Source organism: Podospora pseudopauciseta, chromosome 4 (genome assembly GCF_035222475.1).
Source record: "Podospora pseudopauciseta strain CBS 411.78 chromosome 4, whole genome shotgun sequence".
Taxonomy (NCBI): Eukaryota; Fungi; Ascomycota; class Sordariomycetes; order Sordariales; family Podosporaceae; genus Podospora; species Podospora pseudopauciseta.
Genome location: NC_085894.1, coordinates 1430667 through 1448025, shown reverse-complemented (window position 1 = coordinate 1448025; position 17359 = coordinate 1430667). Strand labels below are relative to the sequence as shown.

General features: G+C 53.1%; 7 protein-coding genes across 7 annotated transcripts; 4 read left to right on the top strand and 3 right to left on the bottom strand.

Moving 5' to 3' along the window:
* Positions 1-452: 452 nt before the first annotated feature.
* On the top strand, positions 453-3466 carry QC763_403090 (uncharacterized protein). Its single transcript, XM_062911937.1, has 8 exons — positions 453-1447; positions 1503-1597; positions 1671-1780; positions 1842-1947; positions 2014-2034; positions 2086-2150; positions 2203-2336; positions 2416-3466. Exons 1-8 carry the CDS (start codon positions 1106-1108, stop codon positions 3400-3402), a joined length of 1860 nt encoding a protein of 619 aa, XP_062765573.1. The 5' UTR covers positions 453-1105; the 3' UTR covers positions 3403-3466.
* Positions 3455-7680, bottom strand: QC763_403085 (uncharacterized protein). Its single transcript, XM_062911936.1, has 9 exons — positions 6304-7680; positions 5526-6248; positions 5077-5461; positions 4903-5011; positions 4731-4851; positions 4411-4675; positions 4164-4292; positions 3858-4091; positions 3455-3802 (listed from the first exon to the last, which is right to left on the bottom strand). The coding sequence occupies exons 3-8, from the start codon at positions 5237-5239 to the stop codon at positions 4063-4065; spliced, it is 816 nt and encodes a 271-aa protein (XP_062765572.1). The 5' UTR covers positions 5240-5461; positions 5526-6248; positions 6304-7680; the 3' UTR covers positions 3455-3802; positions 3858-4062.
* Positions 6742-7912, top strand: QC763_403080 (uncharacterized protein; the record flags this gene model as incomplete). The annotated part of the gene is made up of 3 exons (XM_062911935.1): positions 6742-7574; positions 7708-7776; positions 7849-7912. The coding sequence occupies 3 exons, from the start codon at positions 6742-6744 to the stop codon at positions 7910-7912; spliced, it is 966 nt and encodes a 321-aa protein (XP_062765571.1).
* Positions 7913-8459: 547 nt separating this feature from the next.
* On the top strand, positions 8460-9516 carry QC763_403070 (uncharacterized protein; the record flags this gene model as incomplete). The annotated part of the gene is made up of 2 exons (XM_062911934.1): positions 8460-8981; positions 9067-9516. The coding sequence occupies exons 1-2, from the start codon at positions 8946-8948 to the stop codon at positions 9514-9516; spliced, it is 486 nt and encodes a 161-aa protein (XP_062765570.1). The 5' UTR covers positions 8460-8945.
* A 1131-nt stretch (positions 9517-10647) lies between these two features.
* On the bottom strand, positions 10648-11706 carry QC763_403060 (uncharacterized protein; the record flags this gene model as incomplete). The annotated part of the gene is made up of 1 exon (XM_062911933.1): positions 10648-11706. The coding sequence occupies one exon, from the start codon at positions 11704-11706 to the stop codon at positions 10648-10650; it is 1059 nt and encodes a 352-aa protein (XP_062765569.1).
* Positions 11707-11797: 91 nt separating this feature from the next.
* QC763_403050 (uncharacterized protein) lies at positions 11798-14014 on the top strand. The gene is made up of 2 exons (XM_062911932.1): positions 11798-12432; positions 12510-14014. The coding sequence occupies exons 1-2, from the start codon at positions 12227-12229 to the stop codon at positions 13783-13785; spliced, it is 1482 nt and encodes a 493-aa protein (XP_062765568.1). The 5' UTR covers positions 11798-12226; the 3' UTR covers positions 13786-14014.
* A 165-nt stretch (positions 14015-14179) lies between these two features.
* Positions 14180-17326, bottom strand: IDP2 (NADP-dependent isocitrate dehydrogenase). The gene is made up of 3 exons (XM_062911931.1): positions 15884-17326; positions 15149-15685; positions 14180-15076 (listed from the first exon to the last, which is right to left on the bottom strand). The coding sequence occupies exons 1-3, from the start codon at positions 16305-16307 to the stop codon at positions 14652-14654; spliced, it is 1386 nt and encodes a 461-aa protein (XP_062765567.1). The 5' UTR covers positions 16308-17326; the 3' UTR covers positions 14180-14651.
* Positions 17327-17359: the final 33 nt, after the last annotated feature.

Genomic DNA, 17359 nt, shown 5'->3' with positions numbered 1-17359 from the left:
TCCATGCCAAGACCGTAGACGGGAGATCTGCCGGTAGTGATCGGTGATGGTGTCTCGAGGAGCCCGCCTCCGGAAGTCCGGCCGTGCGATGGTCAGTTGCTCATCAGAGACGGGCGGGCACGGCCTAAACCACCGAGCTCGGCACGGCAGATTGTTCGTCCACGGGACATGTCGCGTGATCCACGTATCAAATATTCGGCCAGATAACCCAGCTGTGGCAATTTGGGTGGCACGGCGAACATACCTGAAACCACCAAACGGGGCTACTAGGCATTGGACCGTATCTTGCTCCAGATTCTCTGCAGTTGCAGGACAGGGAAGGAAGATATTGCATTGGTTGGAGGGTCGAGGCAGTGCTCTCATCTCAGTGGCGCCGGAGTATCTTGCGGAGTATTATTGTCTGCCAGAAGGAGCAAGCAAGCATGGAGCCATTACGGCCAGCAGATGGAGAGCTCTAAGGTTCATCAGCTCAAGCTCTGTGATCAACACTGGGCGCCGTCTATCGCTCACCTACCTTCCGCCCGCTCCTCCTTTAGCGACATGTCGGTTCTCCCACCCTTTAGCGGTCTGGGTAAAAAGTATCCAAAGAAAACAGAGCAAGCGATCATGCATCCATTGATGGAAGACTAGATACCAGAATATCAATCGGTCATCGGAAGCTAGGTAACTGACCGTTGATGAGCCGCACGGACTAGTCTTTTGTCCGCTGCGGGACCGATAGTGGGTCCTGGTTGACGTTGGCAGGCGAGATGATTGCGTGTGTCACGCCCTTGCCACCAGCCTTGCTCTGTCCAATGCATTCTGTTGATGCCGCCAGCGGTGCCGAGAGTAGGTTGGGGTTATGCGATGAGAGGATTGGGTTTTGATTGACGAGAAGGTGGCATTAATGCCTTGGCTTTGTATTCCACAACTGATAGAGCACCAGAAAATGCATGGTTTTCCTTGTTCTCCCACCCGCTGATGATTACAGTCCACCATTACCTCTCTTTACTATAAAACTGGTCAGGAAGTTCAACACAGCTGGGCAGTGACGCTGTTGCTGGGGCTCAAAAGACAAAGGGGCAGGGTGTAGGCCAGGAAGTGACAACACCACGAGAGAGCTCTCATGAGTAGCAATTCCGGTCATGGAGGGGCTGTTGAGACCACGGCCACGGCCCCAGCAAGCTACCCTACTGGCGACAATCAAGATGACGGATCCATAAACTCCAGGTTGCTCTCCGACTCGGAGTTACAAGCCGAGTCTTCTGCTTCAAGTCACGGCACCAACAGCACTGTATCAATCGCTGGAATCATGCCCGGTGTGACACCTTCGGGACTCAACGCCATCATCTCTCAGACTCCTTCTGGTGCAAAGACGGTCGCCTGGACAGACCTTCCGCGCAAAGACCAACTCACCGTTATCACCCTTGCCAGGTTGAGTGAACCACTTGTGCAGACATCATTACAGGTAGGGCTTCTACGGCATCACAGCGATCGTTGGATCCTGGCTAATAAAGCTGTAGTCATATATGTTTTACCAACTGAAATGGTTTGACACAGGCCTGCCAGATTCTGTCATTTCAAGCCAGGCAGGCATCCTGCAGTTCGTGCTATTCCAGTCCTCATGTGTAAACCACCACCACTAGGCAGCAAGTGGCACGAGACTGACTTTGTCCGGTGGCATCATGTAGCGCTAGCTTCACTGCCGCTCAGTTCGTGACATCAATGATGTGGGGTCGAGTTGCTGATTCCCGCCGGTTTGGTCGCAAAACCGTCTTGCTCATTGGCCTTGCTGGGACAAGTAAGACTGACCCGAGAACCCATCACCTTGTTGCAGTTTGGCTCATCATATTTATGTCTAGTGATCTCGTGCCTTGGATTTGGCTTTTCGACCACCTTTTGGCAAGCCCTCTTTTTCAGGTCTCTCGGCGGGATCACCAATGGGAACGTGGGAGTGTTGAGAACCATGTAGGATAATGCCTCTGCTAACAACCCAAGCATCTCGCTAATATCCATTTTATCTTGCAGGATCAGTGAAACGGTACAGGAGAAAAAGTATGCTTACAGTCAAGTGGCACGGTGGGCGAGCTCTAACCGGTATAATAGATATCAGTCGCGAGCATTTCTTCTACTTCCAATGACCTTCAACATTGGGACTATCATTGGACCGAGTACGTATCAAGCAGGACTTTCTGGGTGCTCGCTAACACATTCTGGCTGCAGTACTTGGTGGTATCCTTTCCGATCCAGCAAGTAGCTACCCATCCCTATTCGGAGACGTATGGTTCTTCCATGAGTTCCCGTATGCTGCTCCGAACATCCTCTCGGCAATCTTTCTCTTCTGTGCTATGCTTCTTGTGTGGCTATTTCTCGAAGAAGTGAGTGCTGTGACCCAGCTCATCGTATTATCCTTTCACCAATACTAATTCTCCACAGACACTTGACCTTTGTGCCGACCAACGTGATAGAGGCTTGGAAATTGGACAGAGCATAAAACTGTGGGTATCTCGCAAGAGATCCAAGGGGGGGTACGCACGCCTTTCCAGTGAAGACCCTACCGCCATCGATATCGAAACCCACCCTCTTACCCATGGCACAGACTCCCAGCAGTCCTCCATTTCAGATGTAGCCCCTTGCAAGCCAAAATATGCCAGACGACGCTACACACAACGACTCCCTTTCCGCCGCATCTTCACGCCAAACGTAGTCTCCACGTTCACAGCTAGCTGTCTTCTGTCCCTTCACGTGGGCACGTTCAACTCACTCTGGTTCGTATTTCTCTCAACCCCAGTCTACGATCCAGCCAAAGGCCCAGAATCACCCGACGCCTTCCAACGGCATCTTCTGTTTATATTCACTGGAGGTCTCGGTCTACATCCTCGTGAAGTCGGCATGGCCATGGCTACCCTGGGTGTTCTTGGTATTGCTCTCCAGCTTGGCATCTATCCCTGGCTTTCGGCCCGGCTCGGCACCGTCCGGAGCTGGCGGTTATTTCTGCTCTTTTTCCCCTTTACTTACTTCATCGCACCTTATCTGAGCTTGGTCCCCTCTTTCTCTCCGCCGCCGGCACCCAAGGATGGTTTTGTTGTGTGGCTTGCCATCGCGGGCGTGCTTTGTTTCCATGTCATTGGCCGGACATTTGCACTGCCTGCTCAGACGATTCTGGTAAATAATTGTACGCCGCATCCAAGCGTACTGGGGACAGTGCATGGCATTGGGCAGAGCGTCTCGAGTCTTTCAAGGACAGTGGGCCCCTTCTTAGGAGGGTTTTTGTATGGGCAGGGTCTGGCACGGGGCGTTGTTGGTGCTGTATTCTGGTGCCTCAGCGCAATTGCGATAGGTGGGATTGTGGCAAGTCTCTTCGTACACGAGGGTAATGGGCATGAGATATGGCTTGAAGGCGATGAAGATGACGATGTTTGAAGTCAACTTCACGATCACAGACATGGTTATTCACGGGCCTGGTTTAAGAGTCTTTACTTATACCCTTAACACTAAACGCTTCTCCCCACAATAGAACTGGAAGAGTGTTGTGCATGAGTACTTGGGCACATTTATCGTCAAAAATCTGATGGCCAGTGTTGTACGATGATCAGGTATATCGAATGCTCCAACCTTTGCGGCGTATCAGAAAGTGCCAGGATAATGTTATTCACAATCCTTCAACATGCCCGCAAACAATTGTCAGGCAATTGCAGATCTCTCTCCGAGAATCTAAAGTGCTCATGTGGATGTCGTAGGCTACTATTTTCCATACCACCCACCAGCTCTCCAACAAGCTGTAGCGCTGACAGGGTTGGAAATTGTAGTGTATTGCGTTTGGCTAAAGAGAATACTGTTAGCACCTATCAGTAAAATGGAGTAACGCAGCCACATACCCAACCCAGACAGTGCCAGACAGATGGCTCGTTAAATAGACAACGTTCGTTTCGGTTACGGCGCTCTGTGTCCTGATAACAGTCACAGTGGAACCAGGTGCGTTTCCTATGCATGCCGTTGATGGCGGAGGGGTGCTGGAGAGAAGACCAGTGTTAGCTGCCAGAAGAGAAGAGCGAGGAGAGTGCCGTTGCTACGGAAGGGTGCTTACACTGTGGCTGTCGTAGTTCGAAGGACTGTTTTACTTCGGGTTAGCATACATTCATTACGAAGGAAAGAAGCCGTTTTAGGACAGCCGATGAACTTACCAGTTTCGGTAGTCACCCTTCCAGCAACAGTTGTCGTAGTTGTCCTGGTGACTGTATATGTGGTTTGTGTGTATGTCGATGTGATTGCGGCGACCTGTGCGGCGGGAGTCGCAGCTACATCTCGTTTTCCTAACACAGTGACATTAGAACCAGAGTGTCTTCGCTGGAGCCTTCTCTTGTCCCTCTCGCCACACCACGATGGCCGCTTCAGCATTCTTACAACTGCCAGATCAGGAATATAGCGTACTGGTAGGATAATTGCACTTTGCTGTTGTTGTGACTATGGTAGTCCAGTAACTTGTTATCTGCCCATCAGTTGCTGTCCGGGTGACCGTCGATCTGACTGTGGCCGTCAGTGCTTGTGGATAGCTTGTGACTGTCAGGGTAGGTCCACCACATGCTGCAGTAACGGTTTGAGGTACGATGATCAAAGTCTGAGTCTGCACAATGGTAGTCAAAACAGTCGAGGCTCTTGCTGTAGTAGTAATGCCGACAACAACGGTTGGTGTCGCCTGCAGATGTCTTGTTAAGTGATGGCCTTCATGTGGTTGGACAAATCCTTCTTACCGTGACCCAGGTAGTTTCAGGCGTGCCGACTGTTACCGAGAAGGTGCGTTGTGATGAAACTTGGGTTCCGGATAGAATAATCTTCCAGTTCCCTGACTTCATGGCCGAGAAAGGAATGCCACTAGCACAGAGTCAACTCGCAATTCTTTTTCTGGACAGCGTTCTTTCTTACCAGGTCGATGTGACTTGTACACCGGCTTGCTCGGTCCTGATGGCTGAACACGCGTATTGGTTGTTGTCTGGCCCGATGAGGACCGGGCTGATCGACTCTTGATCACATCCTGCCGGGCAACATCAGCACGTCTGCTTTTACAGGTCGTCATGCTCATCCCAAGCAGCCGCCTACCTTGAAATAAAGTGACGAAACTGAAATATTGGTTCGATGAGCCGTCAATGTAATATGCGCCTCCGTTGGAATAGTCAACACCGTAGCTCGTACACGCGGAACCGAAGCCGATAGCCAGAAACATGAACAGTGCCCAGAGACACTTCAAACTGCTTTGCCCCATCTTAATTTGAACAACAGAGCTGGATTACGGTAGCCGTGAGAGCTGACAATCCTGGCGGACGCAAGGGGACTCGGGCTGTGTTAACTTATATCAACGTTTGCCCTGATCCGGGACTTTGGGACCACTTAAACTTCGTTGCCATCGAATCCTATCGTTTAACTAATTCGGTGACATTCCGACAGGGATACTGGAAAGGGCCGCTGTGTCTAAGGGACCAGATACTTGGGTGTTTGGAACAGTGAGAGATAGAACCATATTGCATCGCAGGATCATCATATTGACTTGCATTCAGCCTGTTAGAAGACAGCCCTAGTGACTGCAATACATGCCCGCTTAGCAGATAGCCTCTTATTTGCGAGCAGCCGTCCTATCCCAGCTGACAATTATATGTCCGCTGCGTGGGGCTTAACATACCCGGATATCCTAGGGAGTGTTGGGTGTGAAGTCCGGCAACATGGCGGAGCGGCGCCTGGCAGAAGACCTTGTTTTGTCTCCTGTCATGTAATATTCATTATGAGTGATGATGATATGGACAATCTAACCGAGCTCGTCTGTTACCGGCCGCAAGGGCCTGGAGATCACTTGTGGTGTCCAACTCAAGATATAGGAGGCAGGTACCGCTGTCGGCCAGTTCTTGCTTTGGGTTTCTGGTGTGGATTGTCCAAACGGAAAAGCTCTCCGTGGTGAGGCTAGCACGATGGATGATGCCTCTGGTGGACGTCCTCGCAGGAATCCTTGTCCACCCAACCCCGAGGCTCGATGTTGAGGACCGGGAGGGATTGGTAGCCGCAAAATCGTGAGATTGCCGTTCCGTGTATAATCATTGGCGAGGGCTAAAAATAGGAAACCCCTCCCGGGTGTTCGGATGTGCTTTGAGACTACAGAACTGGTTGAATCAGCTGTATAGATGCCCATGTCTGTCGAGTATGTGAGGACACTTGCTCAATGATTGCCATGGATGTATGGGGTCCTTAGGAGCTGGCTACTCTGAACAAACAACGGCATGAGTCTTAAGCAACATTGTTAGCACGTCTAAAACAGGTAGAGATTGTTAACCCGCCTACCTAGAGCCCATGTCTCTTTACCCCATAACGTGAACCGCAAATGTATTGTGCGGAGAGAGTGACAGCCGATGTTTGTCTTTTGGAACCCGGGCTCGAGTTGTTATTTTGGTAGAGTGTGGCACGCATTGCCGCTTCAATCAGAGACGTGACATTGGCAACGCATCATGGTAAATGATAAGGAATTTAATTACCGAGCTGCTTGGAAAGTGGTTTTCTTGGTTGAGATGATTATGCTAGTGTGATGGTATTGGTGCACGAAGAAAATGCTTCGATTCTGTCGCCATATGCCTCTCGGAGGGGGCCGCAGACCCCACCATCTTCTGTTACTTCCAGGGAGCCACAATAAACCGACCGTAACACCGAGACCGTCGTCAACATCACCGTTGCCGCCTCCGATTCATCACCGAAATTGGGTAACTGGCGCCTCACTCTTTCAATATGCCTTCTCCAACCAAGAACATCACGCTTACTGTTCCAAAACTGGTGTTCGAAGCGGTACCCCTCACCCGGGAAGCTTTCGCTCCGTTCGGGGATGTGATCAACAACCCTCGACCAGACTTGCACCCATTCTCTGCCACATCAGTACCATCACTCCCCTTTGATGGAATCTCCGCCAACCAAGGCTCAGCCATTAAATATCAACATGTCTCTCGCCAAATCAACCTCTACCCCCAGGCTCCCAGTGCCGTCCCAGGGTTCTCGGTAATGAACATCTTCATCTGTGCTTCACGGATCAGTATCCCAACCTCGTCCGCGTCACCGTCACAGCCACCACCACCAGCTACCGCATTCCCTGTGCGTGTGTTGGAGCGCCATCCTTTCACAACCCAGACTTTTATCCCTCTCTCGGCACCTGAAAATCAGCACTATCTTGTTATCGTGGCGCCTACCCTCCCACCCGCTGATGCAGACGCAGATTTGCCAGTTCCAGCGAATCTCACGACTACAGACCAAGCAGGAGCCTCTTATCCCCGCTCCCTCCCTGGCAGGGGACTTCCCGATCTCAGCGGACTGCGTGCCTTCGTTGCCACAGGCAAGCAAGCTGTGACATACGGTGCGGGGACTTGGCACGCGCCCATGGTGGCTGTTGGGAAGCCTGGCACAGCCCTTGATTTTCTGGTGGTGCAGTTTGCGAATGGAGTCGGGGAAGAGGACTGTCAAGAGATCTACTTCAAGGCTGAAGGGGAAGGAAAACAAGGGGTTGTTGTTGAGTTGACCCCGGCCTCCAAGCCTCAAGACTTGGGGCCTATGGGTTCGAGGCTGGCGAGGCTGTGACAGCTTTCCCAGCCGAGTAGAGTGGCTGGTTGGATTATCTTTCCATGAATGGGTGAATGCAATGTAGTTTCTCTGGTTATTAGTCTTTCCTGGGAATTCGTGGCTAAGCGTGTAGCGTGTTACTACAAGGAATAAGTTTGCTCTCGTCCACGGCTCTAGCTACTCGCCCAAGGGCATGGATGGCTTTGTACACCTGAAGTACGTCAAGTTCACCGTCTGTTTGATCACTATAGCCTGATTGACAGAATCGACAATGCATAGAATGACAAGGCTCATCGCACTGGCGCTCCCTGGCGAGCCTTGTATCCAGACCAGATATGTTGCCAAGAACTAGAGCCAGGGAAACATGGTAGAATTTATTTACAGAGATCACACTGCATGACAAACATAGAGATTAGATTTTGTTGCATTTTGGGATTACATGTTTTGCGTGATAATGGATCAAGTTAATCGGGATGTTTTGACGCAAGTCTTTATTAGACGGTAGCCTGTTCATTGGGTTGGATGGCTCAGGGAGCGGAGGGCAGCATGTGACTCGTGCTTTTCCCACTGGCTGACGTCCCGTGGTTGATTCTGAGGTTGGAAGTATCTCCATAACAGACGACAGAGAGGTGCAAGGAATGCCCAGTTTCCTCAACAGTGTTGCATAAAGTCGGCGGTGTTGCAAAACAATTGTGAAGCCCGACAGGTTATTGGAAGTGATCAGATGGTATCAGGTAGGCAGGTCCAGTGTAGGATTACCTAAAGCGAGGTATATCAAGGTGGGTGGCGGATGCCCCGGGTTTGGGTTTGGGTCAATGAACCTGTGAGTTGGAAAACATCATAAGAGGGCCATTATAATCAGAACGTTTCCAAGGCAATGTTCCTGTTCAGAGTTGATTAATTTTTATCATTCCACCTCCAAAACAAATAGCTTTTTACTTTACTTCCTCTTTTTACTAAATGCCCCGTTTTCTTTGAGGTTCCCAGCAACCAGCCACCCAGTTGTGAGCATAAGTACCTACAGCACTGCAGTTTCAATTGTTAGCAGGTGACCAGTGGTTAAGCAGCCTGGCGCGCCAATCTCCCCGCCCGGGCCGCTTCTACCCAAGCGGAACGAAGTGACATCCCACCTCCCGTCCTGTCCAGAAGCTCGATCGTGCCCCTCTCTTGACGCAAGAATACCAGACAAGAATCAAAACCTTGACCCGCCATTTCAGCAAATTTATCTAGGGGAAAGCGTCTACTCTCTTTTCCACCATCGCGACCATCACATCCCGACACACTCACATATCGAGCGAGGAACCTTTGATTCGTTTTAGCGATTCAGTTTTGTTGAGCAGCCACCACCAAACCGTCTATTCGCCAAAGAAAGCCAGGCCGCAATCATGAATCCCCACCAGGCGAAGAAGATCGATGTCAAGGTGTGTTCAGTCTCCCATGGCCTTTCCTGTCCCTGGATAGGGATGAATTCAGAATCCAACTGACACTCTTTCTTCCGCCACCCAGTCCCTCTCCCCTGAGGAGCAGCGCCTCTTCCGGCTCTACGGCAAGCTCCCCAGCAAGTCGGACCACTTCGCCAAGCATCTCAAGGAGCGCAAGTACTTTGACAGCGGCGACTACGCGATGAGCAAGGCCGGAAAGGGTGACAGCGTCGACACGGGCTCCGTTGGCAGCCAGCACCCCGTTCCCGAGAACATCCCCCATCTGTCGAGCCCCGTCAGCGGACCCAACGGCATTGGGAGCATCCTCCATCCCCACCATCACCATCAGCATCACAATGTCAGCATGCAGGCCGGCAGCCCCGTCAAAGAGAGCAGCTTTCTTAACCGGGAGACCAGTGCCGAGGAGCTCGAGAAGGGTGTCCCGGTCTCTGGTGCCGGTGCAGAGAACGGTCAGGCTGGTGCCGAGCCGACTGTTACACCCACCGCTCAGGACGGGCTTCCGACTAGACGATAAACACACAATTTGTACGTGATTACTGCCAAGGATGGCCAGAGAAGGGGTATGGACAACAGGGGAGGAAACCGAATGCAGAAAGATGAAAAGAGAGAGAGAAAGAGAGAGAGAGAAAGAGAGAGAGAGAGAGAGAGAGAGAGAGAGCGAGAGAGAGCGAGAGAGAGCGAGAGAGAGCGAGAGAGAGAGAGAGAGAGAGAGAGCGAGAGAGAGAGAGAGAGCGAGAGAGAGAGAGAGAGAGAGAGAGAGAGAGAGAGAGAGAGAGAGAGAGAGCGAGAGACAGAGAGAGACGCTGTTGCACTCGAGGCAACTCAAATTACGAGATATGAGGGCTTGCTATTTTCTTTTTAACTCTTTTGTTGGTGTCTGCGGGCGTTCTGTATTTCTTTGGGTTGGGGGAAAGGGCCGGGTTCCCTGTTGCGGATGTTGGTTGCTGTTTGATGTATGAACGATCATGACGAACAATGTAGGAAGGGATGGGGAGAGAAGAGCGAGGAAGGGCATTGGTATTATCTTCTCTGAATTTATTGAAAATTGGAACTTGACATACTGGGTGGTGTTTCGCTGCGGGGGGTTCATTGTTTGTTTCGCACCCCCAAGCCCGCCCGCCACACGTTTTCTCGTCAATATTGACACTCAGAATGGAAAGCTGATTCAGCCATATACTGGACAGAATGCGGGTTTAGTGTGAGTTTCGAGACTGGAGAAGCATTGGGATGTGAAATTTGAATATGAGCACTCAAGGTAATAGCCTCAAATTTGAGCGTCTTTGCTTTTTTGACTTCTTTTTTTATTTAAAGTATGTATTACTTTAACGCTTCCTTCGAGATTGATAGGAAGAAGTAATCTGAGCTCTCTGCAGAAGTGCGAGCTCCTTTGGTTATCCACGGACTTGATCAATGCCGTGAACTAACTGGGGGTGGTCGATGAGGGTGACAAAGACAATGCAGCCAAGCTACTATCAACTACCTGTCTTGACCTCGGCGGCTTGCCATTTTGATGGCCGTATGTAGTGACACAATGCATCTCTCTGGCAGCCTACAACCCCAATGCGCCCATCCTTTTTCAATCACAGGAGCCCCGCTTGGGCAGCAATGGGCTAATCAACGTCTCAAACTCCTGGCAGATTGGGCTTCATAGAAGAGCTTTCTGGACCATGGCAAGAGCACCGTCAAAGGTCTTGTTGCCGCCGATGAAGCCAGCGGCATGCACAAAGACAGAGCCTGGCACACCCGAGATGCCGTCAAGCTCCTCATCGCGGAAGCCCCTCCAGGCCTCAGGCAATGGCTTCCGGCTCTGGAATGAGTCCTTGGTCTCGGGTACACACTGGATCCTCCACTTGGCGTCGGGGGTGGGCTTCTCGGGGTACAAAACGTAAAGAACCTTGCCGGCCTCGGGGTTCTGCTCCTCGAGGGTGTAAAGATGATCTTTCCAGGGGGCAGACTGCTTCTTGAGGACCATGATGCGGCCACCAGCGTCGAACTCGTTTCGCACCGCGAAAGCCTCTGCAACGACCTCTCTAGCAGGCAACCAGGCCGAGGTGAAGTAGTCCAGGCCGCGGTCAAACTCCTCGCCAATGCGCTGGCTGGCAAGCTCGAAGCGCTGGTCCTCAGCTGCTTGGGCGGCGACGGGGTCTTCGGGGATTGGGTCGTTCCAGTTGGGGTTCAGTCTGCCAACCATGGCGCCGAGAGTGAAACCACCGTCCGAAAACTTCTTTTCCAAACCAGCGGCAGCAAGACCAGCAGCATCATAGGCGCTGATGCCGTTGTCGTGGGCATCAAGGGCCTCAACAAAGCTCTGATAGATCTTATTCCACACGAGCCCAACTTGCTCGCTCTCCTCGGGCTGACTGAGACGGCGGGCGATGATCTGCTTGCCAAAGTGCATGTAGACCAAACCAGCACTGCTCAGCTTGGTGGCCCGCTCGGGGAAGGTGGTGGAAAAACTGCGCTGATGGTGGTCGTAGCGGTGGCGGGCGGGCTCATACTCGCCGCCGACGTCGACGACGATGTCACACTCGTCGAGAAGCTTGGGATCACGGGTGCGGACCAGCTTGGCGTTGGCGTAGGTTGGGATGTGCTTGCGCAGCATGTAAACTGCGAGGGCCTCATCAGCGTGGAAGTGACCGTTGTGAGTGCCAATGGCAACCACTCCACTGTCCGTCTTGAGGCGTTTCGCTGCGTTCTCGGTCATTTTTAGAATGAAGTTGCGAAGCATATACTACTGCCAGGGGCTCTCTAGGTTTCGGTCTCGAGGCGGCTGAGCGAAGAAGTGAATATGTGAGGGACGGGTGGTGTCTTGAGAGCGAGGTTTTGAGATTTCGAAAATGCTACCAGGGATTGATTAAGATCTGATTGGGCTGGAGCTGTGCCGCCTCGCAAGTACCAGTACTTCAAACGCACGCCCCATTTCACGGCTTGCGCCCGCCATTTCAAGTCACTATACCTTCAGGGGTTTGGCTGTCAAAGGGCAAAACGCGCCATCCAAGTTCCAACTGCGAAACGTCCAAACTCCAGGCCCAGAAAGTACATCACCAAAAACGACAACAAGCTCACCTGCCTTGCTGCTTTTTTGACTTTCGCGGATCCACACGCCAGGCGTACAACCCGGTTGCCTTGCACCTATATTCTCAATCGGTCTTCTTCCGTGAACTTCATTCTACACGAATTAGCAACACCACCATTGCGGGAGGGACACGCCTCCAGAAGCAGCGATGGAGGCCGATGCGCGCAGAATCAAGGACGAGGACGATGGCCACAATGTCAGAACCACCAGCGAAAAGCCATCATATCGGTCATGGAAGAAGAAGTATCGCAAGATGCGCATCGTTTTCGATGACAAGATGAAGGCCAACGAGGATCTTCACATGATGGAGCAGAAGGCGCTGGCCACGGCCAAGAGGCTCGCGATCCAAAACGAGTAAGCAACATGGCTGGTCCAGCCAACTTAGGACCATCTCCATTTGGTACACACCTGCTAATATCATCATTCAAAAGTCGGCTGCTGGATACCCTTCTAGATGTCAACAACTCGGCTCAGATTCCGCCCGAGAAGCGATTTGACCTTAGCGTGGACTCCCAGGTCGATGACGACGCTCTCCGCCTCGACATGGACAGACCATCAACGCCAAACCGATGCCCCAAACCCGCAAAATCCTTCCAGAAGCTCCTCCGCGAGGTCCCACACATCCCTTACGCTGCCGCTGCAGAACACTTCCCAGACCTCATCTCCGATCTCCAAGCAGGCCGAGATTCCCCTGTCGACCCCCTCCAGGGCGCCCCCCATCCCCCCTCCTTCCTCACCGCAGACGATGTAGATAACTATCTCTACGAGCTCGACCTCCGCCTCTTCGACGACACCGACCAGCTCCCTACCCTCGCTCCCCTAGCCCACCCCGATGAGACGGCCGCTCCCCGCGAGAAGACCTCCCGCGACTACGCCCTTCGAAACCCCGTATCCGTGCACAACTGGCTGCGTAAAAACGCGCCCAACACCTTCCTCCAAGACACAGAGCACCATGCTGGCGCCGACAAGGACAACACCAAGGACAAGGACGACCACTCCAGAAACGGCGCCGACGACTCCGTCATTGCCGTCCCGAGCTCCGCCTCCTCTACCCGAGGCGGCCGCGGCGGAGGTCCAGGTTCGAGAGGCGGCCCCGGCTCCCGCGGTGGTAAAGTCCGGAACGACCCAGCCGCTCGCGCTAAGCGCCAGGCCCAAGCTGCGAGGAAGGCCGCGGCCGAGAAACTCGCCGCTTACGAATACGAGCACGGTGGTGGTGAAATCTGGGGCCCGAAAGAGGCGTTGAAACGCTATGATGCCTTGCAGGCTAGTCTTGCTTCTGGCGGTGCGAAAGGTTCTGGGGGCGGTACCGCGAGCAAGAGCGACCCGGCAGCATCTCGCACCAAGCGTCAGGGCGCGTCCGCCAGGAGGGCCACGACGGATAGGCTTGCTGCTGTCGAAGATGAGCTTAGCGGTGATGATTTGGAGATGGGCGAGGCGGCGAGCATTCTTGCTTCGCCTACTCTTGCTTCCGGTGGTGGGAAGGGCACTGGCGGTGCCGCCGGCAAGAGGAAGAGAGTGGCGGATGATGATCCGGGGTATAGACCTAAGGGGGGGTCCAGCCGGCCGACCAAGAAGAAGCGTAAGAGCGAGGGCGGTGGGACAGATGCCGGTGCGGCGACGCCCAGCGAGTCAACGAAGAGGTCAAGGAAGAGTGGTGGATCGGGCGATGGGGAGTCGGTGGTGTATAGGAAAGAGGTTGATGACTGAGGATGGCATCGGATTGTTCTTACCTTGTCTTTTTTTCTTAAAGGAGTTCGTTCTCAGGGAAAAACTTGACCTCTTTTCTTCACTGTTTCTTTGCAGTGATCTTACCGCTATCATCAGCAGGAAATCACCAAGCATACGTATCTCATTGGGACTTTTGAAACTCAGGCTCTATTAGAATTAGCTTGATTCATCGGGCGACGGGGGGAGATAGGATGATAATCAGTCGTCGGGGCGTATGGGGTGGGAGGGCGTATCATGTAAACTATGCTATTTTGCTCCTGGAATTCTTTTCACTGGGAAACGCGACAGTGCATTACGGGAGTTGGGGGAAAATAGAGATCGTGGCAACGTATGTGCAAAGTTAATAAAAGGCTTAGAAACGATGGGTGTCTTTCTCTGTGTTCAATTTCAATGCGTGGACCAGGGTCAAAGTACAGGCAATACATCACATATGTGCAGATTGTTGTCTTCAAGTGCTCATTTATATACAGGGAGCCTGTAGTGTACTGTAGATCCCAACTCGGCAATATACATCTGAAGTTGGCGTCCCGAATTGGTGATAAATCTGGTTACCAACTCCCAAACAAGGAAAACAACATGTGCCTGTTTGTGCTGTAGCATCAAACTCAAGACATGTCATGATGACCCTCCTCTTTTTTTTCCCCAGTTTATCGAGGCGAAAATCTCATGTTTTCAATCCTCTACGGTTGTTGTTCAGCCAGCCCAGTTACGGCTTACTGGTGACAACGTGGATGCAACCCTGCTCTCGTCTTCCTCCGCGGCGGGCCTGGGACAGCCTTCCTCGTAACGTTTGCGCCACTTTTTGACCATCGGGCTTTTTCTGTTTGTTTGATTATCGTAATTGCTTAGAGCTTCTCCTTCAGGCTCTGCTTGAGTCTTCTCTCAACGGCGACCATGTACTCGGAGGTGGTGACGTAGTCCTCACGGCCAGTCTTACCGCAGGCAAGGGCAAGATCCTTGGTCATGATGCCATCAACGTCGACGGTGTCAATGCAGGCCTTCTCGAGAGCCTCGGCAAAGGCAACGACCTCGGGGGTGTCGTCGAGCTTGCCACGCTGGATGAGACCGCGGGTCCAGGCAAAGATGGAGGCGATGGGGTTGGTGGAGGTCTCACGGCCCTTTTGGTGCTCACGGTAGTGGCGGGTGACGGTGCCGTGGGCAGCCTCAGACTCGAAGGTCTTGCCATCGGGGGTGATGAGAACGGAGGTCATGAGACCGAGGGAGCCGAAGCCCTGAGCTACAATGTCGGACTGGACGTCACCATCGTAGTCTAGAAAATCATGTCAGTTTTCCTTGTTCGGTCGGCGGCCTTTTCAGGGTCCCAATGGCTGCCAAAACTCACTCTTGAGAGCCATGATGTAACCACCGCTGCTCTTGATCATCTGAGCGACCATGTCGTCGATGAGACGGTGTTCATACCAGATACCCCTGGCCTCGAAAGCCTCCTTGTACTGGGTGTCGTAGAGCTCCTGGAAGATGTCCTTGAAGCGACCATCGTACTTCTTGAGAATGGTATTCTTGGTGCTCATGTATAGGGGGAGGCCCTTGTCAATGGCGAGCTTGAAAGAGGCGTGGGCGAAACCGGTGATGGATTCGTCAGTGTTGTACTGGGTCTGGGCGACACCGCCGCCACCCTGGAACTTGTACACCTCGATCTCCTGGGGCTCACCACCCTCGGGGGTGTAGACCATGCTGAGCTTGCCGGGGCCGGGGGCGACGAAGTCCTTGGCCCGGTACTGGTCGCCAAAGGCGTGGCGGCCAATGATGATGGGTTTCTTCCATCCAGGAACCAGACGGGGGACACGGGGAATGACAATGGGCTCACGGAAGACGGTACCGCCGAGGGCGTTGCGGATGGTACCGTTGGGGGAGAGCCACACTATCAGAAGCAAAAAAAAAAAGGGTTACCGTCAGCCGAACCGAAATCTTGTTTTCTGGAGGCATGTTGTTTGGCATGGTTCCCGCGGGCCGAGGCAAACTCTATTGGGATGTAGAGTTTCCCACCGGCCCCCCCAGGGCATGACAGATATATAAAGCACATCATCTCAAGGGGGCTCTCGAAAAGAAAAACACATACTTTGCTTCAGCTTGAACTCCTCCACGCGGGCTTCATCGGGGGTGATGGTGGCACACTTGACACCAACCGAGTACTTCTTGATGGCCTCGGCGGCATCGATGGTGACCTGGTCGTTGGTCTGGTCGCGGTACTCGAGGCCGAGATCGTAGTACTTGAGGTCGATGTCGAGGTAGGGGGTGATGAACTTGTCCTTGATGTCCTGCCAGATGACACGGGTCATCTCGTCGCCGTCGAGCTCGACGACGGGGTTCTTGACCTTGATCTTAGCGGCGGAAGCCATTGTGCGTCTGTAGTGCTGGATGAGGGTTACGGGAGTGGCTCTCGAAGTGATGCGGACGGTGTTGGAGACCGGGGTGAAGACAGTACGCGAGCAGGAGGGACGAGTTAAAGAGGCACGGAGGGCCGAGGAGACGATGGAAGACATGGCGAGAAGAAGGGGAGGGGAAGGGAGGGGGGTCGAGAGGGGCAAAATGGGCGATGTATCAAAGAGGTAGGTTTAGTCAGGAAGGGGGGGTTTGTTCGCGCCCGGACCGACCCGCGGTGGCAGCTTGTCGGATTGTCGGAGCTGCACTTCAAATCAGAATGGCGACGAAAGCCGAGGATGAAGCCGCCGCTGAGGGCTTGATTGGGTGTTTCGAGCTGTCGCGAGTGGGCCGCGGCAATGACGCCCGGCAGAGGGGAACAAGAGGAGATCGGCGAGACTGGGAGCGCCCGGTATTCAGCGGGATGGATATGTAGGGCAAGGTAGCACAAGGTCGGTCCTGGACAGATGGAGCGGCACTGAGCGATAGGCACGAAGAGGCACTGCGGTTTAAAAGGTGGTGGATGGGAGGGCCCGCGAGAGCGATGACGGCGGCGAGAACGGTGAGGGAAGCGAAAAACGGCCCTGTCACCGAACAGTAGCTGCCGGATCGACGATATATGTATATTCTGGGATGGATGGGAGCGATAGCACCGTTGTGCTCTGCCAGCTGCAGGGATCCTGCCTAGAGCCTGATGTTTTTTAATTTGGCAGTGGCACGCCCGTTGATCATCCCGTGTCTGGCAGGCCTGTACATACAATAAGGCACGCAAGATATCTTCAGCAGCAGCAGCAGCAGCAGCAGCCAGCAATGCAGAATGTTAGCCGTGGACTTTGGGCGGATGGACGGGACACACGGGAGACCGGTTGCGCTTCAAGCTCGCGAGTTTGTTGACCAAAAGGATAAAACTCTTCCCGCATGTTACCCTAAGAGAGCGGGGCAAGCGGGGTTGAGAGACGCCGGTACAGGGGACCGACTCCCCCACACGCCGATGAACCCTTGTCCAGCAACGTGAATTGTGGGGTCGGCGCCTGGCCAAAAAGCACGCACAGGAAAACGGCGATAAGTCACGGATATCGCCGGATATAGGAGATGGGGCGACAAAAAGCACCACTGAACAGCCAAGTGAGAAAGTGCGCTGTGGTGGGGGATGACAGGCAGATCTTATATATGC